Source organism: Oreochromis aureus, linkage group 16 (assembly GCF_013358895.1).
Source record: "Oreochromis aureus strain Israel breed Guangdong linkage group 16, ZZ_aureus, whole genome shotgun sequence".
Lineage (NCBI taxonomy): Eukaryota > Metazoa > Chordata > Actinopteri > Cichliformes > Cichlidae > Oreochromis > Oreochromis aureus.
The window spans coordinates 15,924,661-15,949,796 of record NC_052957.1 but is presented as its reverse complement, the minus strand read 5'-3'; the positions used below and the strand labels follow the sequence as shown (position 1 = coordinate 15,949,796).

Sequence of the window (25,136 nt, the reverse complement as noted above, 5' to 3'; positions counted from 1 at the left end):
CTATTTAGACTGCATTATTTTTCATTATTAGGATTCTGGGGTATTAGATATTGTCCTAGCCCTGGATTTTTTCACTCCATATTTTGTGTTAAATGAGTTCGTTTGGCTGTGCTTCTCGTTTCATTCCTTTCTGGTATCCTCTGCCTCTGTCATCCTGCTTCTTGGTATTCTTCAAGGCCAGGTATTACTTATTTGTCTTTCAGTTACTATCTGCTTAACTATGAAGGCTAGTTTTCTCTTGTTTTCTTTTGGTTTTGCCTACGGCTTTTCTTTTCCCCATTTCCTAATTTTTACTTTTTGTGTTGGAAATAAACTTTGTGTCTGTGAAAAGCACTCTGTAAATAAACTTTACTTAAATACTTACCTATTTTGTGATTGTCTGCCCCATTTATTGGTGGGTCTGTATGTCCTGTATGTGTCCACAGAGGCTTGTCTTTACTTCGTAAAATAATATATTTGTGCTCCATATGTTTGTTTCTTGTGCTTCTGTTTTTTTTTTTTACATCTCAATTTTGTTCTTACCTTTTGTATCGAATCTGCACATTATTCAGCTCTAACTACTTAATAACTTATATCCTTAAAATATGTATTCAGAAGTAACATTTCAATGTGTATTATCTTCTTCTGAGAATCCCAATCAATATTTTTGTTGTTGTGTTGACCTTGTCAACCTCTGTGTCCAGCATTTAGGTTCCTAACCTCACCCTAACACTCCAGCAGATCTACAGTATAGTATAAATTTGAGGCATTTAGCAACCGTGCACAAAGAAGCAATGGTAGGAGGTTGAATGCTGTCTGTGTTACTGAGGTTAATGTGTCTCACAGTAGCCTTTTTTCACAGCAGGCATTTTGAATTGTCACAGTCAAACTGTGTACACTGCAGTTATGAGCCATGCTACCTCCACGATTAAGCTTATTCAACACACTCGCACATATTTGCAATCTTCATGTTTTTTTTTGGTTTTTTTTATTGAACTATTCAAACAATTCTTGTGTGCCTCAAAAGAGGACAAATGGCCTTTAATGTAACGCTTACCAGAAATGTACCAGAATAATTAACAAAATGCTTCAACAGGGAATACAGCATCTAGCCATGTCTGATGCACACACATAATACTGTTATTGACATCTCATATACAGTTTGAGTGGAGAATGAATTTGAAAGTGTAAGTGAATGTCACATAACTATCCATTTGTGAGTTGTGGCATATCTTTGGAGGTGTAGCATTAAAAGTAAACCCAGGTCTTTAGTATTTTGCTAATACTCGTTACTGTTTGTTGTTCAGGAGTATGTCATCTTTAACACTGACATCAAAGAATGTTGTAGATGTAGAATAAATGTCCAACTACAGTCTGCAAACTTATTTATAAAAAAAATTATAAATAAATAACATAGAATGACACAAACATAGGAGAAAACACACCCCCAGTATGCCAGACCACTGTATGTTAGAGTAGCATGCTTACACCATAGAGTGAAAGGCTTTCATTCACTGGTTAAACAGAGAGTGGGTTGTATCAATAGGAGTGCTTTGATATTTCACTGAGTGCAGTTTGATGTAAATATATAGATGAGGAGAGTAAACTGTCGAAGGAAAATTAGTAAAGAATCAATAACAAAACTGCATTTAGCTAAATCTATCCAGAACTTCCAGACAGGCGATGTTGTTCATGTACCCACCACACACACACTCTCTCACACCCTCTCATACACTCTCACACACAGAAGAATTGATGGTGTCTGTAGCGTGGCTCCACTCTTGTGATATCAGTGCTCGTCGGGATACGGGGCTCCCATCAGGTAGCCGTTGGTGCCGTGATTTTTGTTTGTCCCATTGGTGGCGCTGGTGTGGTGCTTCTGATTTGGCGGTGGGCTGTCATCCTCATCAGAGCTGGACTCGATGTCGCTGCGGTCATCTTTAGACACCTGCGGAAAAGAAAGGGGCGGCTGGAGATTACATTTTTTTTCCTCATTAAAATTCTTATCTGTTTCATTATCTGAGGCAGCCAAGCATAACGGTATTATAAATGGATTTTGCATGTAAAACGGGAGCTGCCAATCAATATCAGGCAAAAACTAGAAAAAGAAGAAGAAGCTATAACATCTATTCGCAAACATGAAATACGGAGACCTCTGGTTTGATTGCTTGTTTGTCTGTAAAATGTTAAAAAACGATTAAAAAATAGCCGCTGTGACTGTTTAACTGTTTCCTTCTAGCAGTCCAAAACACACATTTACCATGCTTATTGCCATATGAATATGATTATCATATCACTTCTCAGATAATCTGCCACACTGATTTAGAGAAAATAAACAAATGGGCACATGTTGGACAGTTTAACTGAAACATGACACGGACAATGCTGATTTTTTGTTTTTTAAAACAACCTACTTTAATGTTGTGCAGGCTTTTATTCAAAATACACATAGATTCAAATTTAGTCAAGTGCACTGTCATATGAGTTAAACAATTTTCTCTTCTGTTTTTTCCTTCGTAGCAACCTGGAATTTTAAACTCCTGCAGCGCACACCTGCATCACAAAATTTACAGCGATTAAAAAAACTGATTCACAGCGTATTACAATTCATGATTACTGTTTATGAACCAACTGTGATGCTGCGTGTCAGGAAATCTTTTAGCCTCATCCTTTCCATAGTTACCTCTGTGCCTGAATATCAACTCTTGGCATGTGGTAGGAAAAGCTGCTGTGCTGGATCTGAGTTTAATGGCAGTACATACTTATTACAGTTCTTTTCCTCAAGATTCGATAAAATAATTGTGCCTCTTTAAAATGTTTAGAGTGCTCAGGATGTCAAAGGCTGAAATAAGATGGTCTGCTGGCTGATCACATTTTTTTTAAAATAACAAAATTTTTGATTTTCATTTTTAAAGATGAAAAAATCTATTAATTATTATGAGACATGGTTGTGGACATGAGGAGGATGAGAATACCAGCGAGGTTTACCTCGGTGCTCACACTGACAGTAAACTGGATTTTATTAAAAACACAGAAGCCCTCTACAAGAAAGGTCAAAACCATCTCCTTGAACATCTGCTAGATGGTGCTCAGGATGTTTTATAAGGTTTATAAGTCTGTAGTGGCTGGTGCCATCCTAGGTTTCAGAACGGAGGATGCTTGTCCAAGTTACCAGCAGTATTGGACAATCCTTCACACCCCTCTCTCTATCTCAGGCTGGACAGCCACAGGAGCACGTTCAGCAAACGACTCATTCCACCAAGATGCGCCACACGACACCACAGGAGATCACTCCTAAAAACTTTTAAAAACTTTAGAGTATTTGCCTATACATAGTATTGTTTTAATAAACTTAATTTATCATTGCACTTTGAGTGCCCTATTTTGTCCTCATTATTTTATATTTTACATATTTTATTCAGATTTTACAGAGTTTCAATTTTCTGTCTTTTATATGTATATTTTAAGCGAACATCTTTCTGATGACATCCACAGACTAGCAGCACAACTGCTTAAAAGTAATTCTGAACTTTGACTTTAGAACAGCATGTAGTGGTGGCAAAGTTAAGAGTTTCCACCAGAGGAGATCTACTGGATAGATTTCATTGACTAAAGCTGTTCAGATGTATTCAAATATAAGTATTATATTTTAGTAAAGGGAAAAAAATGATTACTGTATTACATTTTAAAAGCCAAAAACTGTAACATTACCACGTTAAAGCTGAGGCTAACAGGAATGTCATCAGTTTTGTCACTGGTGATAAAGGAAAGCCTTGGACATTTTAACTTTTTGATGCGAGAATCAAGGTGAGCAGCAAATAAAGTAATAGAAACGCCAAATCTTTAAAGGCTGGGATTCAAACTGCCGACCTTGCGTTATGTAAAGTGAGAGCTCAACAGCTAAACTGCCAGCACCAATGTATCTGTTGTCGGTCTCAGTTACCTTGGCACAATAGGGACCATGTGCTGTGAAATTTACTGAAAAAGCTTAAAAACCTGATGACACGATGGACGTAATGTCCTTAAAAAGTGATTCAACAGAGGCCTTTCATGCTTCTTAACAACAGAAACACTCGCCAATATGACATGGCAAGGTTTTCAAATCCACTAGAAGATTGTGAACACAGAAAGAGATTCATGTTAAAGTTTAGCTAATTTATTCGAGTGGACGGAAATCGCTAAAACAACACAATTTACTAAGCTCTTCCTACTTCTGGTGCTTTGATGACAATGGCACCAGTTAAAAAGTTAAATGAGTTAAATGACCACCAAACCTAATTGGGTTGATTGTCTAGGGAACCCAAATGTCTGTCCACAATTATGAGTCAATCCATCCTGTAGAGGTTCAGATATTTCAGAGGAAGTTGCAAAAGGGTGGTACAGGAAAAGCATGGAGTTTTCCCCCTCAGGGACTGTGAATAGCATGAATAAGAAGCTTTCAGCCAGTAACCACATTAGAAGAAAGAAATATGAGGTCAAACTAAAAGTTGTACAAAATGTTATGTACTTACATGTAACGGATTCCACTTCCCCACCTTGAATGTTGCAGGTTAGCATAGAAAACAGAAAGAGAAAGTCAAAAAACGGCCCCTCAGAACACCACGCACTATTCATAGATGCACTAGCAGCACAGCACCCTAGATACAAAGGTAAGGATTCTGCAAAAGGACTTGAAAGCAGAGCTGGGTTTAGTGACTCACCTTTCCTTTGGAGATGGCTCTGCATGCTGTCTTCACTATGAGGTAGGACCAGAAGGAGTGGAGCAGCTGCAGCATGATCAGAAGCAGGTTGAAGACCCACCAGGATGGGTAGGGCCCTATAATCTCCCAACTCTCAAACAAGGTGGTATTTAAAATCCTTCCATAGCAACAGAGGGAGACAGAGAAAGTTAACTTGACATAAAGAACTAAAGCACGCCCCCTCATTTGGTGAATTAGGGCGTGTCCTAGGGGCGAGTTCACAAAGCCAAAGACAGAAAGCTCTGCTCCAAACATATTGTTAAAATCCAGGTGTTTCATGAAATGGGAGACAGAAATGTGAGTGTTTTATTTATAGTTCAATATAAGTAGAGCAATAATTTAAAATTTAATTAAAGTTGGCACTGTAAGAAAAAGCAGTGTGCTGCCTAACTTCACATGACACACGATTGAAATTTTAAGGGTCTAAATTTAACCCTGGAACAATTCTTCCAATTCGTTCTGTGAATCATCCTCCAGATACTGAAGCCATGGCAACAGCTTTACAGTAATGACAACTTTACTACGGGCGTGGTGGGGGCTGACTAAAATGTAGCGTATGGGAGCATTATATTACAGTAGGAACAGAGGATGCGGGGGTGCCGGCTAAAAGCTTCTTTCTGGAAGAAAAAGACTTTACTGACAAATATTTCTCAAAGGACTTCTCCAGAAAGCCCCTAATTATCGAAGACAATCTTGATTCTATAAACTCAAAACAGCATTTTTGTGCTGAACAAGAATCGATGGTATCTCAAAGAAAAGCAGACGGCTGCAGCTGCCTGACTGGAAAACTAAATTACGTCTCTCTTCACTTGTGAAAGGTGTGATAACGCTGTGGCTACAGATGACTGTGGAATGACTTCCATGCACATGACTAAAATAAACGTATGGTCTGCAAATATCAGTCAAAAAAGGCAAATAATAACTGCCATTCGCAAAGTTATTGAAGAAATTAATTTAAGCTTTTAGAGAGTAATTAAATCTTTTAAACATTTAATTAATCTTCTCGTCTGTTACAGAAATTTGGATGGATTAACTCCACTTTATAATGCCGAATAAATTAAAGGTAGCAGCGCCACAAAACGATGAAAGCTCTTTTTGAGTGGAAATCACTTTGATGTTTTTAACAATCCCATCAAACTCTAGACACAGTTTTCAAAGATAAACCAATAACCATAATGATCTGCTTTTCATTTACTGATATGTTTGGCTTTCTTTGAGAGGTTAAAGCCGTGGTATCCATAGTAACTATTACTTAGCAACGCAAATTCAAAGAGATTCTGTCTGAACTGCAAACTGTTGTGCAGAAAAAAGAAGAAGAAAAAAAAAGCCACTGAGATGTTGATGGCTAAATTTTCAGAGATGAATTGCCAAAATGAGCAGAGCAACTCAGGCATCTGCTTTAAAAAAAAAAAAAAAAAAACTTTGCGCAAGGTGTGTGAGCACATGCATGCAAACGCAAAAGGCTAACACAACTGCACTGAAGCCTGGCTTTAGAAGGATGCTAACTATGGTACACAACAAAGAAGCAAATAACACTCACCAGATGGGGTAAACTCCCAGCCTGGAGCTTATGAAGAGAATAGCAAACATTGCAAATAGCAAGTTGCACAGTATCTGACATTTGGCATAGTTGGCCATCTTGGCAGCCTGGGGTTAAAAAACAAACAGAAATTAATGTAAATAACATTAATAAAAATGGAAAAAACTCGTGTTTCCAGCTTGAATTAAAAAACACTACATTAAAGTCTGTTAAATGTGTGTAGGTTACATCAATGCCGAAAGAGTTGTGTGGGAGGTAAAGCCTGTTTAGCACGTAGTGTAGTCAGATTAGGGTACTACTGTGCAGATAAACATGAAGTCAAACAAAATCCTCATGTTCAACATTTGCGGAAATTAAACAGCCACGTCCCTGGTGACGCTCTCCCATCCCTTCAGCTCTTGCTTGTTGTGGGGTCTACTAAAGGTAGAGATCAGGTGACTGATCACAAGATCAGGTGAGATGAGATGACTGGCAAGGCTATTCTTTATCCTGAAAGGCTCTTTCAGGTTGTTTTCACTGGATGCGTGGGGTTGTTGTCTTGCAGAAGAAAGAAATGCCTTCCAACGGGTTTGGATGCATGCACAATGCTCCTGTGTGCCCCTACATTCACCCTTTTAGTTCGGTCAGCAGTAAAAGTATTGATTAATGCTGGCATGCCAGTTCTGCTGACAAATGTGAGCGAGCCATAACTGAAGCACTACAGTGTTTTCTCTGTGCTTGCTCTAGACTTACCTCTTTGAGTGCTTTTGACCTGGTGTGCAGGACTTTTTCTTTAACATAATATTCTTGTCATCCATAGGTCATACCGGGTCATTGCTTTCCTCAGGTTTTGTGCCAGGCATTTTTTCTTCTTCTTTTACCATTTAAACCAGGTGTTGATTTTGACAAACCAAATATGTTCATTTCTCTTAAAAAACAATGTGGTCCTCTAAACCTAATCCTGCTCTTCATTTAATACTGATGGACACTAGTCAAAATGGGAATTGTCACCAAACTCAGTGAATTTGTACATAAACCATGAAATGAACCACAGTGGATCTCTGTGGCTACATCTTACCCATACAGTTTTTCATGAATGTCACAATAATTCTGGGCTTTTAATGATATTCTTTGAACTGTTCTTTTCCTAGGGTGGAATGATGGGTGGACCCGGCTTTCAATGGCTTTCCTAAAGCCCCAACCTCAACCCTATTGAAAATGGGTGGACTACGATTAAAAGAAACCCGACCAATTTAAAAGAACTCTACCAGTTTTGCTACAATGATTGGTCAAATATTGGCCCGAATTATGCCTGAAGCTTGTTGATGGCTACCAAAAGTGTTTAGCTGAGATGCATCTTGCTATGGGGACATTTACCCAAATATCAGTGAATAATATATGAATAAGTTTGACCCTGTGTGGATGAGAGAAAATCCAAAATAAATGAAAACTTGTGCACCCAGTTATTGTTTTTTTAACGTCATTAAATATGTATGGTTTACAACATTCCACCCCAGAAAGAAAAGAGATCAAAGAAATAATTAAAAGCCCAAAATTACTACAACATTCATGCCAATGATGAGTGTATGTAAACTCCAGACAACAACTGTAGTTTTTTCATTCATTCTTTTGACTTTTTAATTTAGTAGCCAGCTTTGTATTGCAAATTGAATGCGCTAAAGAACAAAAACATTTAACTACCACAATACCTTCAGCCTAGACTGTAAAGAGCAACGCAATTTAGATCTAGTCTACACTGTATGGACGAAAGTATTGGACCACACCTCTTCATCTTTGAATTCAGACATTTTCAGTTTCATTGCCACAGGTGTATAAAATCAAGTACCTAGACATGCAGTCTGCCTTTACAAATATTGGTGAAAGAGTGGATCGTTATAAAGACCTCACTGAGTGTGGCACGGTGAGATTTCTTTGCTCTCAGAAGAAATTTCACAAGCAAACTCTCAACGATCAACTGTAAATGGCATAATTGCAAAGTGGAAGTGTTCAGGAACAAAGCCACAAAGTGGCTAATGACATAAAGTTACAGAGTGGGACTGCTGAGATGCTCAATGCATAAAATTTGCCACCGTTTCACACAAAAACTGTGTACCATTTGTGGCATAGGTTTCTATGGCTGAGCAGCTCCTGTAGGTGTAATGTGTAGGCAGCCCAGTACTTTTGTTCATATAGTATATGCATAGAGTTGTTGTTACATGGTATGGTGTGTTGTTCACACTGTGTAGACTGTGTTTAAATCACTCTACCCACACACCCATCTATCCATCCACAGTGTTTGAGTTTCTCCCCCGATCCTCACCTCTATCAGCACGTCAGCTGCATCGTGGAGACACATGACCAGAGTTCCCACTCGTGCCATGTTGTTCACATAGGAGAATACAATCAGAGAGATTGTTGCCACATGGTGCAGGAACATGATCAGGAAATCCTGGGGAAACAGCATCCAGCAAAATGTCACATAACTATAGGAAGAAGTTTTAAAATGTGACTGCATGCTGCACATATTACAATTTATGCAAACAAAAATAGCAAATACACCCCCAGCGCCCAAGCATTTATCAACACTTTCAGCAGTAGTGGGTTTAAAAAAAAACCCAACTAGATCTTCACACATCCTACTATCTCAGGAACAGCTGTGTCTCAAAAAGGGAAGATCCCACTGAGAAAACAGTTTGCAAGATCTTCCTTTTTACAGTGTGGTGTAGTGTTGGTGGAACGGGGCCCTGTGTGCTTCTTTATCTTCCTTAAACATATCAGGGCTGCAGTTTTAAAACATTTAAGTGTTGAATGAAATTTTAGAGTTGAAAGTGAGCTAAAAGCTATGTTTCTTCAATACAATCCCTGCTGTAACTACACAACTAATGATATTGGTATGAGCCGTTAGGTTTTCTAGCTTTGAATAGAGCTCCAGATGACTAAGGGGCTGGGCCGGGGACAAGGGGAGCATTCCTCTAACACATCTTTAGCTACTGAATCATCCGAGGATGGCAGCTTAAAGCACCCAGAACCAGTCCAAAGTGGCAAGTGAATGAGGAGAGAAGATGAGCAGGAAGAGTAATGATGCAAGATAGAGAGTGAAAGCAAGGCAAGAGTGTGCAGGGGGAACATACTGAAATTGGCAGGGGATGCAGAGGACCTCCTCAGCGTAGTGCTGTGCATGAAAAAAACTGAAAGGAGAAACAAAAACAGACAACATGCCAACAGTCAACAAAGAGATGACAGAGTGAAGGCATACACAGCATGGCATCGTGAGGGCTGCTGCTGCTTGCTGCTGTGGGTGCAGTGAGCGGAGTGTGTTTGAATAGAGGGCAGAGCTGGGATGGAGTGGAGACAGGAGTACGATCATGGCTGGAAGGCATGCAAATTGATGCTTAATGAGCCAAAAGTGTGGCCATTTTCATAAAAAAAAGATGAAGTGGGATGAAGATGATTGAATGCTTCCATGGACTGACTTTCAGCTTAGACACAGACCAAGTTGGTTCTTTAAAAGAATGCACAGAGGAGAATAAAGGGATTGTTTGCTATTATCTTTTACTTTGTTTCCTGTCGTACAAATAAAGTTACAGTGACTGATATATACAAGTTTTAAATCAGTCAGCGTACATGCATTCACGCCCTATAAGCCCAAACCAATTTCTGATCGCTTTAATTGCTCTATTTCGGACAGTTTTTTCTACTGATGAATCTATATGATATCAAAGAGAGGAGCTATACACACTCCTCCTGTTTATGCTAGCCAATCAGAACAAAGAAAAAAGTTGGCTTAAATGTAGCTCCACAGACATATCAGCTAAAATGGCTCGTTTCAGACAATGGGTGAACTGAGGGTGTGCGCTATAATCCAGGAGAAGGATTATTTTGAAGAGCAAAGATTGCTATCAGCTTTAGTAGAGTTAAGTCTAGAAATATGGAGCTGGAAATGAGCATAGATACACTTTAATAGACCTGAATATTTGTGAAAGCAGATTTTACATTTAACAGGTGAATACAAAACATAGACAAGACATTTACTATACATACTTGTCATATGATCTGTGCGCTGATGTGAATTATTTTTCAACATTTAATGTGAACTGAATATAAAACTAGAGCATTTGAACAGGACAGGAGAATTAAAAACAGACTGCAGTCCATTTAGGTGAGCTGCCTCCAGAGTCCTGGTGCTGTGCATGAAGTTTCACTGTTGTAGCTGCGCGACCTGTGCCAGAAACCTGATTTGTTCTATGTACGTGCAAAAACCTTTCACAATAAAACCACTAGACATATGCTCTGTGTGACTGCAGTAATCTCAGAGTAGTATATAGAAGTGTATTGAAGCTGGTTCTAGGGTTTAACCAAAAACTTGGTCCCAATAGTTAAACAGAAAATTGAATGTCATCCTTTTTGTGTTTTTGTGAACAATGCTAAAATATAAGACGCTAATAAGATAAAGGATTATATATTTACCTACTGAGTACACACACTTGATAAACATAAAAGCTGGTAAAAAAACTGCTTTAGCTGAGTAAAATAATAGTTTGAGAGAACCTAAATTAGCTTACGCATTTATTTTACATATAAACTATAAGATATATTTGTTATGATTTTATATAAATCATAACAAATATAAATTTATTAATTTGTGTACAAGAAAGTCCACCGCAATAGAATAAGTCAACCTCGACAATATGAGAAAAAAAGACTTATTTACCTGCTTGCAGATAAGCAAAATATATAGCCTATTTTTTATAGAACAGTGTTTTTAATAATATACGGATCTTCGGTTATAGTGATTTATTGCAACACTGGGAAGAAAAAGATTCCTTTTTAACTAATGTCTCGACTGCCAGTAGGTGCATATATCTCAGCTATTCTTAATAAATTACTTCTGTTGTATGAAGTCGAAATGCCGACTCTATTACACTGTTATTATCATCAGGATAAATGTATGTCTCACATAAGTATTCATGTGCCTTAACTTGAAACACATCAACACAAATCATTTTGTCAAATGTGACACATTATACCCTCAGTGGCCACTTTGTTAGGTACACCTGTTCAACTACTCGTTAATGTAACTATCTAATTAGCCAATCACATGGCAGCAACTCAATGCATTTAAGCGTGATTTTGAACACTGGATAGTTGTGGGTACCAGACACACTGGACAGAGGATTTGAGAAAATGCTGACTTGCTGGGATTGCGCCACACAGTCATCTAAAGGTCAGAGGAAAATGACCAGACAGCTTCAAGCTGATAGGAAGGCAAAAGTAACTCAAATAACCACTGGCTACAACCAGAATACAGAAGGCCACGTCTGAACATGTAACACGTTGGACCTTGATTCAGATGGGCTACAGCAGCAGAAGACCACACTGGGTTCCTCTTCTGTCAGCTAAGAATAGGAGACAACTCACACGGCCTCACCAAAATTACTTCCTGCTAGAACATTTGGACTGTAGGGTCAAGATTTGGCATAATCAACATGAAAGCATGGATCAGTCCTGCATTGTATTTATGATTCAGACTGCTTGTGGTGGAGCTGTAATGGTGTGGGGGAGTTCACTGTACTTAAATGGCCTCCACAGTCACTGGATCTCAATCCAATAGAGCATCTTTGGAATGTAGTGGAATGGGATATTCACATGGATGAATGTGCAGCTGACAAACCTGCGGCAACTGTGCGATGCTGTCATGTCATTATCGACCAAACTCTCTGAGGAACGTTTCCAGCATGTTGCTGAATCTATGCCAAGAAGACTTAAGGCAGCACTGAAGCAAAAGGAGGTCCAACCGGGTACTAGCAAGGTGTACCTAATAAAGTCACCTTTGACTGTAAGTTCAGTCATTGGCTGAAGGGGTTATTTAAATGTAGTTAATCAAAGGAAAAGCAACTTTCAGCTAGGGAAAATGAGAGGAAAGTTTTTGTAAACTAGTTAGAATAAAGTGTTTAGGCTTCGTGTTAAAGTTGAGTTAATTTATACAGTGATAATACAATCAAACTGATTAAAACAGACTAAACATCAATCACAAAAGGATCGGGATGTCTTTTCTGTGATAGTGCTACTTACAATTGCATAAGAACAACACGTTTTTCTTAAATAAGTAAGTAAATAACCTGGTTCTCTTTTCCCTTCTAACAAACAAATGATGATTTGTGCCACTGGACATGCATGATGTGTGTTTTTTATGACATGTGCTCATAATTACCTTCCTCCTGATGTCTGTGAATTGGGAAAATAGCAACGACAGATAGAAAGACAGCTCCAGTATATAGTAATAATGGATGTCCACAGTCAGTGGCTGCATAAACACACAAAGCAACAGAGTTAAACTAAATATTTGATAGGTAGTAAATCCAGGAATGCTGTAACATGATCGCAAAGGATGGGTAAACATTGCAGAGTAAATGTTTACCTGGTAAGGGTAGTTGTACCAGCACTCTTTAGTGTTCCATAACCATGGAGTCTACAGGAGATGAGAACAGTATGTTTATACCTTAGACAAATAAAATCACACAATATAATAAAAAATATTATTAAACTTTGACTGACTTGCTGAGGGGCAATGACAGCAGTAATTCTTTGGCTTATATAAAACTCAATAAATGCTAGATTGCTATGTTCTGCTCATAAATGAAGCTGGACCACCATAAGACAAAAATCTCGAGTAGTGACGTAAAGATGAGAAGAGTGATGGCAACTGAGATGCTAAAAAAATGTGTTATAAGCAAACAGTGACCCATCACTGGGGCTGAGTTTACGTCTCCTGCACTCCTCTCCAGACCTGCTCTATTAATAAATCCCGCAGAGGCTGGAGCCTGCAGCAGCGGCTGCCAGGGACTTAACTATTTTCACAAAGTGCTTCGTCATGCAACTTGTGTCTGTGAGAGATTTTTCCTACTCTGTCTCAGCCACTGCTGTGATTGTGTTAATATACGGACTTTCATGAATTTATGCATGAACTCTATTAAACCTATCTCGGCCACATATTTCAGTCAAATTTGCTTAACTGGCTTGTTACCATAAATGTATGAACTCTACGAAGTGTGGCTTATTGATGTCGCTCCTTTAGTGTCTGCTGGAATTTCAGGCTTTTTAAAGAGGAAAAGCCGTTTCAACTGGAAGCACTGGGAAGCCCCTAAACTATACATAGTAGGCTTAGGGCACCACATACGTGCATACATGTTCATGAAGGTAAAAATATCTTTTAACAGGACATGGAAAATGGTCAATATGAATACTATCATTACACAGGTATACTTTAAGATATGGTAACCCTAAAAGTTAAGCTAAACATCTGATTAAATGGTGCATATATGTCAAAAAAGGGGCATTTTAAAAAAGCCATGCTTTATTGATAACACACTTAAAGTACTCACCTTAGGAAAAGCCACAATTTCCAACAATGACAAAGTCACTTAATTAAATAGCTGTGATGACCACTTTAAATGTCATCATCTCAGTTATTTCATGTCCTTGTTTTTGTAGTAGTAGTTGGCCCTTCTTACACGGGATAACACAACACACAACAGAAGCACATTTGAACATTGGCTTCCAGCTGTTAAAAACTACATGTCACTATAGTAATTAGTCACTTTAATTCAATTTGATCATGTACCGCTATACTTTAAGTGGTTTAGAAAATAGCTTCACATCTCACAGATCCATATTAAATCCAGCTCCTGTTACAGAAACTCTTCTTTAAGTAAAACTTACCTTTTTAAGGAATCGTACTCCGTAGGTAAATATGTATAAGTAGAATGTAAATCTCCACCTGAAACAAATAAAAACATCATGACTATAGACTCATCTGACCACAAAAATCTAGATATTTTTGTGATCTTTAGTTTTTCTTTTGGGGGTGTAACCTTAAAAAATGTGTTTAACAGCAGTGGATTTCAGTTTTGGTCTAGTCTGGAGCAACACTATTAAAGACAGCCTCCTCTAGCTCTGCAGTGCACACATATTTGCAGTTGTTTATATTTATCTTTTTTTTCCCACATTGATTTCTGTTTTCCACAGAATCCAAACAAAACACATTCTGAGACCATTTTGAGGAGAATAATGACCTGCATCCCAAAATGTTTTCCAGAATCTGATGTAATACCACTCGTGCTGTATGCTGTTTATTTTGTTTAATCCCTTGGTGCAACACACTGTGGCACACAATGTGGCTGTTATGCCTATAATTAGGAACTGGAAGTGGTGTAAGGTCTTCTTATTCAACTCTGCAGTCTAGGGCAAATCGATGAAAATAAGACGTCACCGACTTCCCTTGTGAGGTCTGGAGGGGGAAAAAAAACACTCACTCTGTCCATTCCCAACCCTTCTCTGCTTTATGTAACCCTGCACATAAATTACAGTAACCACAGCTACACAATGATCGGGAAAGTCATCACGAGGTCTGACTCCGAGCTTACAAGAAGGAAACTCAGCTGACACATCAGTGATCAAAGATGTGCTTATAAAATACATCCTACTTATCCCAGTCATCAATTGGGAGGAATGATTCAAGATTGGCCCCTTAGCAAGCCCCCTAATTGGTCCAATGCAGCTTCCATAGTTGTGCAAGCTACATTACACCAGTTATTTCATTTGTGTCTCTAAATGGAGACAAATTAACCCACAAGGAGAAACAGTGATGACTTCATTAAATATTTAAATCCTCTGAGATGTCACTGTTATCTTACAGTATCCTTTTTAATGCATCTCCACACACCAAACAGGTGACAGATGGACAGAGATTTCCACAGTTCTTTTAGAACAGCAGTAATATTTGCAGTGGTTAACTTAAATAAATAAAAAAAGTAAGGTAAAAGCTGGCAAATGGATTGAGATTGATACAGAGTATTTCTAGTATTTCTTGACTTTTTACACCACAATTTACATTCACAAAGTGCTTTATTCTAGATATACAGATCTCTTATCTGTTACACACACTTACGCACATGTATGGTTGAACTTTCACCCTCATATGAACTAGACTGACTCACTCATCTTCTAAGTTAGTAGAAAACCTCTTGAGCCCAATAGACAGCCAGTCTAATAACACAAACACTAGTTACTGTACTCAGCTGATTACTATAAGTTACTATAGATGCCTGAGTGTAAAGGTATGTCTCTGCATTTTTAGATTGCATAAACTCTTTTGAATACAGTTGTATAACTCCACGAATCGAACCAGAGGAACAAAGCAGAGCTTGACTTCTATGACACGGAAAAAAACATCCACTGACGGCTGTGACAGACGTTGTGGATCCTGTCATGTGAAACAAGCATTTGCATACTTTAAAGGTTGCGCGGTGTGGTTGTTTCAACAATGACCTCAAATCAAACACCTTTTGACAGCTGCAGGCCCTGAAACTCCATGAACGTAGACGTTACATAAACGCTCAAAAAAAAGAGAACAAGGTAAATCCATATCGGCTCCTCTGTGCAGGAACATGCAGCAGAGCCGCTCCTTTGACGTGGATGCGAGCTGTTACTCGCGATGAATACTAGAGGAATTATTACCACATTGACGTGCTGCTTGTGGAAGCCATCATTAACTGCTTTTTGTGTCTGATCAACAGTATTGTAAGAGCAAATCAGCTGGACGAGTCTACCTGAAACACAGTAAAGACTGTTGCATGGCAACTGGTTGATGAAGCCTGCAAGAGTCTTTTACAAGTGCTACTGAATCACTGCTATATATGTGAAATCACAATGACTCACAAATGCTTCCTTTGAATAGTTTTTTTTTCCTGTCGTCAGTCACCGATTGAATTTTGTCATTATGAGTTACACTTTTTCAAATTGATGATGACAGTTGAGCAAACTGGCACTTTTTTAAATTTAATTATCTAAGAGCTGCTGTGTGTTTGGTGCACTCGATGGAAAAGCTATGAGCCAATTATACTTTTAACTAAACAATACCGTGTATCAGCTGTGGTTAATAGGATTATTTTTATGCAAATTTAGGCATACAAACTATAGTTCATACAACACATATGCTTAAGGTAATGCTCGGATACAAACACCGTCTTTTTATAAGTGCTTAATCACGCTTTAATAAATTGTTTTTTTTACGTATGATGAAAGGCTGGATTTCAAATTTAGACAGCTCAACTAATCACGGTGAGTTCAAATGTACCTGTTTAGACAGGACATTGCTTGAGGGAGGAAATAATTGCAGGGGTGACTTTGATTTGATTAAAAACTCCGTAATGAGGCTGCTTTTATTCTGAAGGTAGCGCCTAGTGTTGGAATAAAATCATAAAAAGCAGATCGTACTGGCTCATTTAATTTACCTTTGTCACTTTTCCAGGTGGGAAGCCTGAGCACCAGCTGGCTGCAATTGTCTGCATTCATACTGTTCAACATAACAATTAGGCATGAGTCTCCAGCTTTATCAAACTCACCAGACAGGAAGCTTTGTCCCCTCATTGCAGTTAGATCAGCAGTAACAGCTCTGATACTCTTCAGGTATTAATAGGTGCCCCTCCTACCTATGTATATTTGTCTACTTTGGTTTAATTACATAGACACGATTTTAAAAATTACTGAAAAGAAAAAGCTTGTTAAGTGCCAGTTTGTTTTAACGTGGTGCTGGAACATGGCGAGCAGTCTGAGGGATAACGTGTGTAGCCGTCTTCTTTGATATGCACATGTAAATGACCCATCTCTCAGCTGCCCTAAAAGCATCTGCTGAGCACAATCATAGTTATTACTTGTCAGCTTGGAGTCTGGCAAACTGCTTCTGAAGTGTATGAGACTCACACACCTACGTGTTGTTAGAGGGAAAGCAGTAATGAGGATGCTGGTAGTCTCAGCTGCTGATAATGATATATTTCTGGAGAGTTTAAATGCATCAATTCATTTTCGATAATATACTTTTAATCCAATGAAAAGTTAGGAAAATACATTTTGAAATATTATTGATATTTTTAGATGTAAATTGGACAGTCTTGGAGTTGATTCTTTTCTTATTACTTTGATTTATTTGGTTTTGATCTTGCTTTAATATGCTTTACCTTTAATTCATTTATTTGCAATTATATTGGTGCGGTCATTATGTTTTGCATCTCTCTCTCTCTCTGAGTCCTGGTTTCAATGTGCACTCAGTGCATGTATTCTTGCACGTTTGTATTGTTTATCCATCTGAAAATGATTTTGGTTAATTCCTCATCTAACAGTTTTTAAACTGTTAGATGAGGAATGTGTAGTAGTTTACACATTCTCCTAACAATCAAAAAAAGCCCCGGTTTGCTTCCAGGAACTGTCAGGAAGGGCATCTGGTGTCAAAACTCAGCCAAATCGAACCCCTCGTGAAAGTAGCTTTAGATGAGGCATCGTCACCAATAATACCCACATGAAAATTAACTGAAAACTCAGACTGTATAGAAAAGATGGATGTCCTTTGCTGAAACTGCTTTTTCAGTTAAAGACACAGCTATCTGAAACCCCTAAAAGCAGAGTTGGATTTTAAAACTTTCTCTACAAGAGTCAAAAACTAGAGAGAACTGCAATAACCACCTCAGCTTGCCATTTCTGCACATGAAATCAGAATACAGATGCTCATGTGATTTGCTTTCTTTTGTATTTTGCTTTAGGGAGTTGCTTTTTTGTAGCATTTGAAATAATAGCATGCAATCTTAAGGGATGCTTGAACCATTAAGGTATCAATCAAGGGACTGCTGTTGAAAATTCGGTTTGGGTGATATCCAGATTCTGCCTTTGGAACATGTTTTGAAATGCTGACTTTAAGTAGTCTGACTACATTTCTATGTAATTTTGTTGCATAAGCACAATGTAAAAAGTTGAATTTAATTGGATGTGTTCAAATGACATTAACTTGGCTGGTATACATTCAGTTTAAACTAGAGATGGACCGATCCGATATTACGTATCGGTATCGGTCCGATACTGACCTAAATTACTGGATCGGATATCGGGGAGAAATAAAAAATGTAATCCGATCCATTAAATATCAAAAAAGCAGCTCACAAAACTTGCGACACTGCGTAACTCAGCTCATAACCGTAGCATGTTGCAGCAGTATGCGTCATGTGATAGAGCGGCTGTGTGTATTTGTAGCCTCACTACCAAACCAGCATTTCATCTCCGAGGAAGTTATCCCAGAGAGAAGTAAAGCAAGTGTGTAAGTTCATCTCTGAATGTTTGTAAAGCATTCCCGCATTAAGCTTAACAACCAATATGTGGAGCGACTGCCTCTCTCTCTCTCTCTCTCTCTCTCTCCTCTCCTGCCGCTACTTCAATCTGAAACTGCTTAATGATCAGCTGATCGGCTTTTTTGTCGCAAGTCCGTCTCTCTTCTTTGTTTTTGGCCCACTTTGCACCAGAAAGAGGAAACCAGCGGCTGAACAACAGCAGCACGTTTAACCTTGATAAGCTGTTGTTAGAATTTATTTAATATTACTTTCTACACCAGGATCCTTTTCTACATAGCTGACAGCTGGTAACTGTGCAGGGGCGGATCTAGCAAAGTTTAGCCAGGGGGCCCAATAGGGCATTAACAGGGAAAAGGGGGCACAAAGACATACTTTTCTTTCTTATTCTCATTTAAAATGTCTAGCTTTTAATAAATAATTATCTGAATCTTACACCCAAAGTTTTAATCTGATGTAAAATGTATAGAAGTCCATTACTGTATATAGTAACTGTTAAGTCTAATATACCCTAGTAAGCTATAGTACTTTTCCTTTGGGAAGGTACCATCTGTGCAGTCTGCAATTCTGTTGAAGAAAGATGTTGAATCTATTTAATTATTCTTGAAAAATAATTTATTTCTGTGCATTTTTTTTCGCCCTGCATCAAATTAAAGTTGATTACATCGATTAAGCATCATGAGGTGGAGGGTGGGGGGTGGTTCCCTATTTTTTTTTTTTGCTGGGAATTTGCAACCCTATTAGTTAGGTTGCTTAATATTTCTGCTGAGTACTCTTTAAAATACCAGAATAGGGAGGATGGAGTAGGTTTAAGTTTATTAGATTGATCAGTGTTGCTGAACTATGAAATATTTTGGGCGCAGTGTATTTTTTACATACAGGTATAACAGAATAGCTTTAGTGTTGTTGTTTATTTAAACTTGAGTATGAACTTATACAAAATGCAGCAAGATATTAAAAAAACAGTTTTATTGATTAAAAAAAACACTATATCGGATTCATATCGGTATCGGCAGATATCCAAATTTATGATATCGGTATCGGTATCGGACATAAAAAAGTGGTATCGTGCCATCTCTAGTTTAAACCAAGCATATTTTCCTCAATGATTAATTATTTGAATAAGTAAACCTTTGAGTTTATATATTTCAGATGTATTTTAATAAAAAATAATGCTTCATGTTTACGAGGGCAAACAATCCTTTATTACTTGTCCTTTAGTAAAATAAGAAAAGATGAGATTTAAATTCAAATATTTGAATTTAATTTGGAAGAACGTGTTTGCGCTTTTCTTCTGTTTTTAGTTTCTGTGCTGAGATGAAAAAACTGCATCCCTATCTACCTCCTGATAGGAATTTGTGTATTTCCAAAGAATACTCCCTGAATTATCCACTTCAATTGGTTGTAATATGGAAAGCAAAAAAAAAAAATTACTTGGATTTAGTAGCAGTCTATTTAATTATGCATAAAATATTAAGGGACACCTGAGATAGATAATATAAGGTTAAAAATCATCATTATTTTATAATATTAGTCGCAGACATTCTATGTCACTGTCTTTAAAACAAAGGAAAAATGTGGGAATTGTATTCTTTATGATAATTTCTTTGTTCTCAGTGAAAGCAACGATGAAGAACAATGGAGGAAGATGAGATCAGACAACTGGAGCTGTTGAGCACATCAAAGCGAGCTCCTGCCTCAGCCTGTAACGACCAAGAACTGAAAAGAGGAAGGGCTCTACTCCCCAAGTACACTGGAAAATCTTAATTTACTGTGAAGCCTCTTAGTCAGAGTGAGTTTTCATTTGTTTCTGGATTTTGTTCCTTTCTATATAAACAAAGTTATTGCAGGTTTGCTGCTAAGAAAAAAAAAAATAGTACACTTGCACTTGACTGGATGACTTTTTTCTCTCTTTTTTTGCAGTCTGTCTGGGTAACAATAGCTGGCAGACAAAGTCCATGCAGAGCCTTCATTATTTTCAGACCAAATGCGTCTACTACATGCTCCCAGTCTGCATAATGAAAAGAACAGACACCAAATCAGCCATCATGACAACTGAGAGACAAAGAATCCTATCAGTCTGCAACAGCTGTGCATGAGGGCCTAATTAGAGCACAATCACTGCTAGAAGGACTGAAGCCAGCCCGTTTGGAGGACTGTACTGTGGGCAACTGAGACTCACAACCTGGACAAACTATTGCAAAGCCCCGTGTTGTCTGCTATCAATTATGCTGAATGCAGATAACAGCTTCGGCACGGGTGTTGCTTTGAACGAACGAATGCCAGCAAAGCATGTACAAAAAGCCCTTACATATTTCATAGAGGCACAAATCAAATCTTTCTTTTCAATTTTTTTTTTTTTTTTTTTTTGTTCAGATTCGTCTTTGAGCTTGTAACAAGAGTCCAGTAGTCTAATCAGCTGACAGTGGTCTCCTGAGTGAACAGCAGCCTCAGGCAGATCAGAAGATGTGAGGCTCCCTGTGTCTCAAACTGCCAGATTTGCTCTACCGGTGTCAGACATGACTCTGCTCTGACAGCGACACTCGCTCGTTGGCCTTTAACATCACACACCAAGTAACTACAATTTCCCTGATGGCAAATGCTTTACTGCAGATTAGCCAGTTCTCTATTACAGACTGAGTGGGTTTGCTGGTTCGCACTGGGACTATTATCCAACAGCAGCACCAGCATTTATGTTGCAATCTTCATAAGCCGTGTAAGACACAGCACTGCCTAACCAAAACTGAAGCAGCCCTCTTATAAGCTTTTAAAGGACCACACCAGCATTTCTGCTTCGATTTGACCACAAAGCTGAAATAAATGATCGCTGATTGATTATCAGTTGAAGACTCAACATAACACTAACTGGAAGAGAGGGAAATTTAACATAATATATCACCTCAGCTCAATTTAACATCAATTCAGCTCTTGAGAAAGAGCCTCCCTCTCATCTTAGCAGGATCCCAATTTAAGACCTTAAAATGCTCTTTTCTTCCCTCACTGTTCTAGTCTTGATTTATTTGAAATAATTACTCCATGAGATGACAGTGAGATCCAAAAGAAAGGTTGATTGGCTTACAACTTGAACAGTATCAGGAGTTTATCTTAAATTCAATTAAATCCAAATCTCGTCTCCTATCTTGTGCTATGCTTGTCCTATTAATTCTCAAATTGGACAGGACAATTTTCTTTCAGATTGAGTTATTATTTTGGCTCTCTGCTGTCCTCTGTGTCATTTTCTCAAATGTCACAATTTGCTCCATAAATTAAATATCTTTAAGTTTGACGTTGATGGTCAAAGGAAAAAAAAAAAACTCCAGCAAGGTGAAGATTTTAATGAGCATCTTTCACTACAGCCCTCAAATTTCCCCTTTACATTCCTGCCTCCATTTCCCTAATTTGTTTTTTATGAGTATGTGCACCCACACAATTTACCTTCCGTTTCACACAGTATGAAAATGAACTTGCAGAGACATGAAACAAGCTCGATTTATAAAATCATTAACCATGCCTGCTTTTACTGCTGTCACAGATGTGTTGTTGATAAGTGGTAAAACAGCGCAGCCGATTCAAATGACTACACTCACAACAACTGTGACCAAAAGTTAAGCACCAGTGCACAAACTCTGATGTTTACAGAGAAAAAGAAACGTGCAGAGGAAACATGGCGTGCAGCTAAGTGAGGAATGTCTTGATTATAGTTTGTCTTACATGCTCTCACAGAATCTGGCGAGAGTGCTGGGCTTCTCTTGGTTGCGTCGTTGTCTGAACCAGCGCTGGATGGTCCGCACATCCCAGTCGAGCTGCTTGGAGAGACCCTCCAGCCTCTTCTCATCTGGGTGCTGTCAAGGTGTAGTTCAGTTATTAAGCTATAACTGAATGATAATGAGAGAAAAAAAATGAAAACATGGACAACCTTGGTTATAGCAGTGAAGACCTTCTCCAGGATGGCATTGGGTTGTGCTTTTTGCGGCCCGTTAGTCTGGATCTTCAGGCCCATGGCACATGGTCTGGCAATAAACCTGCAAAAACCAGATCATGACACCATTTACATATTAAAGGACTCAGTCTCTTTTCTTTTATTCTTTAAATTAAGGACACTGAAGCAGTGATGCATACTCTTTCTCTGCAGGTGCTGAATAACAGTGTACTGTAAAGATCTTTTGACCACAAACGGTTGAACATAGAGGGGAAAAAACACGTATGCGTTGAACTGCTGAAGTGTAGTATCCACGTAGTATTTATGAAGAAACATTAAATGACACCACAGTGTGACTTGTTAGTCAAGATGTGATGAGGAAGTACACAAGAGTTGACAGTCAGTTGCTAAAGTTAACACGTGGCTGTCTACATGGACAAAAATAATCATACTAATACTAATATTAAAAACTCCGCTTACACAGACGTATATTTCATGAATGAAACACCAGCAAGTCAAACATCATCGGATCATTTTAACTTTGTTACTGAGCGTAAATGAGGGCTTAGTGTGAAAATGTAAGGCCTCACTCACTACTTTGTAAAGAAACTCTCATGACAAGCATTGCTGTGATGAGACCATCGTGGTTTAACTGTCAGACACATGATGATGCAACATGCAAAACATCACAAATGGAGCAGTGAAAAAAACCAAAACACAACCCCCCACCGATAAGATAGGTTAAAGGAACCGGTTTTTAGAACGATGGTTTGCAGAAATTATGGTTTGGGCTAAGAGGACGGTGAGTGGATTGGCCAGGTATGGTAACTTGGCTGCACAGCGTGTGCATGTGTGTGTGCCTCGACAGATGCATCAAATGCAGACAGCGCGTAACGCTGCGGCCCTGCAGAAAGAAAGATGATCACCCTAGTGATTTGTGGGCTAACCAGACAAGATGCCATTGTTTAGGTACCAGACTGACACACATGGACAGCGGGGTGTGCTGCATCGTTCGTCGGAATATTTCGACAATAGAAGACCGTATCACAGCCACCTGGATTAACGCATGTGCGCGTCGACCCACCTTTCGAAAACCAGTCGTATCATAAAGATGCAGAATGCTAAAGGACAAGCCAGATAGAGATCCTCGGCTTGCGGAAACGTTGCTTCATCTGTGTTTTTTAAGTCAGCCCAGGTTACATTGTGAGGGAGCCAGAATCTCTCATTCCAAAACCACGCCAGAATACCGGCCATCTCCCTGCAGCAGACACTGTGACCGGGTCGAAAGAGAAACGATGGCCCGCTGTATCTAGGAGGTCTCTCAGATGCGATCTGACGGCACAGTCTCTGCTGATGATGAGATATCCGTGTGCGATCGCCGTCCGTCCGTTTCCCCTCAGCTATTCCAGTGTAGGGAAGTAGACTCAATCAGCTCCTCTGCAACTGATTGGTGCGCTGACATGTCATGCAAAACAGTCAGCGCACATGCCGGGGCTATACCACGGCGTCATCAAGGTAAAGCACTGGGGTAACACTCAGCCTAACACAGTATAGCCGAGTCCCCTTTCATAAAATACAGAATGGCGTTTGTTTTATTTATACTCCTGTTTTATAGGTGTGATGCTTTTATTGTTGGAGAATCCTGTAGTAACCTGCCGACCTGGTGAGGACTCACCTTCAGATACTGAAGATACAGATTATTACTGTCAAACTCAAGCTGATCTTTAATGACTTTTAGAAAGAAAAAAAGATAATAAATATGGACACAGTGGAGCATGCTCCACCGTTTACCGCTGTGCTTGGCAAACTCTGCCACCTACTGACAGATTTCATGTAGTAACCCTGATCCCACCCCCCATAACAAAAAAGGAAAAAAGAAAAAAACGTAAGGCCAAAAAGCCAAACACATATTTAAAGCAAATTCAATTTTGGTGGTCAATCATCCAAAGCAAAGATAGTGGACAGAAGTAAAGAAGAGAGTGCAAGCAAGGTTGAGTGGTTGGAGATGAGCATCACAATGAGAGCAGCAAAAGTGAAATGGGGAATTTACAAGATGGTAGTGAGATTTTCTTTGATGTATGGTTTGGAGATGGAGACCAACAGGAGCTGGAGGTTTTGAAGATGCTAAGATTTTTTTGGGGGGGGTGACCAACAAAAATTATCTATGATTTAGAGACAAAGACAGAGAAGCAAGGCTGAAATGGTTTGGACATGTGCTGAGGAGGGATAGTGGGTAAAAAATTAAAAAGAAAAATTACCATTACATATGTTAGAACAGCTTTGAATTGCTTTTGAGTGAGAAGTGGATCCACGCCCTCCCAGCAAAGTGTCTCCACAGCATTTAAGAGCCATCAGATCCTGTCTGGGGCCAGATCAATCTAATAGGACACCTTTGGGGTGTGGTGGAAGAGAAGATTCACATCATGGATGTGCAGCCAACAAGTCTGCAGCAACTGTGTGATGCTATCATCTCAAGATGGACTACAGTCCATTTCCAGCACCTTGCTGAATACATGCCCCACGAAGAATTAAAGCAGTTCTGAAGGCAAAAGTGGATCCAAAGCGTAATGAAGTGATATAACAAATAAAACAACCAAGTCTCATTAGTAAATTATTCCAGCTGTTAATTTTTTACTCTAAGAAAATATTAAACATTTAAAAAAGGTGTTTGTTTGTTTTTTTAGTGTTCTCACATATCTTCACAACAACTTTAAACTCAAACAACTTGCAATTACTTGTAAGAGGAGCATTAAATGTTCGTAGTGGACGCACACAGATCAATAAACAGTCTGATGGCGTCATCTGCTGGC

General features: G+C 38.7%; 1 protein-coding gene across 2 annotated transcripts; it reads right to left on the bottom strand.

Annotated features, from left to right (window-relative positions):
* Positions 1 to 950: 950 nt before the first annotated feature.
* cers6 (ceramide synthase 6) lies at positions 951 to 24,682 on the bottom strand. Of its 2 annotated transcripts, XR_004199673.2 has the most exons (12): positions 23,411 to 24,682; positions 22,324 to 22,429; positions 22,119 to 22,249; positions 13,957 to 14,014; positions 12,656 to 12,706; positions 12,449 to 12,541; positions 8,558 to 8,686; positions 6,259 to 6,365; positions 4,680 to 4,836; positions 4,491 to 4,514; positions 4,254 to 4,391; positions 1,792 to 1,927 (listed from the first exon to the last, which is right to left on the bottom strand). XR_004199673.2 is itself a non-coding variant. In XM_031743340.2 (11 exons), exons 1-11 carry the CDS (start codon positions 23,578 to 23,580, stop codon positions 1,769 to 1,771), a joined length of 1,185 nt encoding a protein of 394 aa, XP_031599200.1. In that variant the 5' UTR covers positions 23,581 to 23,917; the 3' UTR covers positions 951 to 1,768. The 2 variants fall into 2 exon arrangements, 1 of the variants encoding a protein (XP_031599200.1); XM_031743340.2 differs by lacking the exon at positions 4,254 to 4,391 and having other exon boundaries at positions 951 to 1,927; positions 23,411 to 23,917.
* Positions 24,683 to 25,136: the final 454 nt, after the last annotated feature.

What these genes read in the sequence shown, in the direction of transcription:
- cers6 (XM_031743340.2), bottom strand. Translation starts at nt 23,580, where the DNA reads ATGGCCGGTATTCTGGCGTGGTTTTGGAATGAGAGATTCTGGCTCCCT. An exon ending in GGTACAACTACCCTTACCAG is followed by an intron (nt 12,542 to 12,655) that starts GTAAACATTTAC and finishes GTGTTTATGCAG; the next exon opens with CCACTGACTGTGGACATCCA. An exon ending in GAGCCATCTCCAAAGGAAAG is followed by an intron (nt 4,515 to 4,679) that starts GTGAGTCACTAA and finishes GCAACATTCAAG; the next exon opens with GTGGGGAAGTGGAATCCGTT.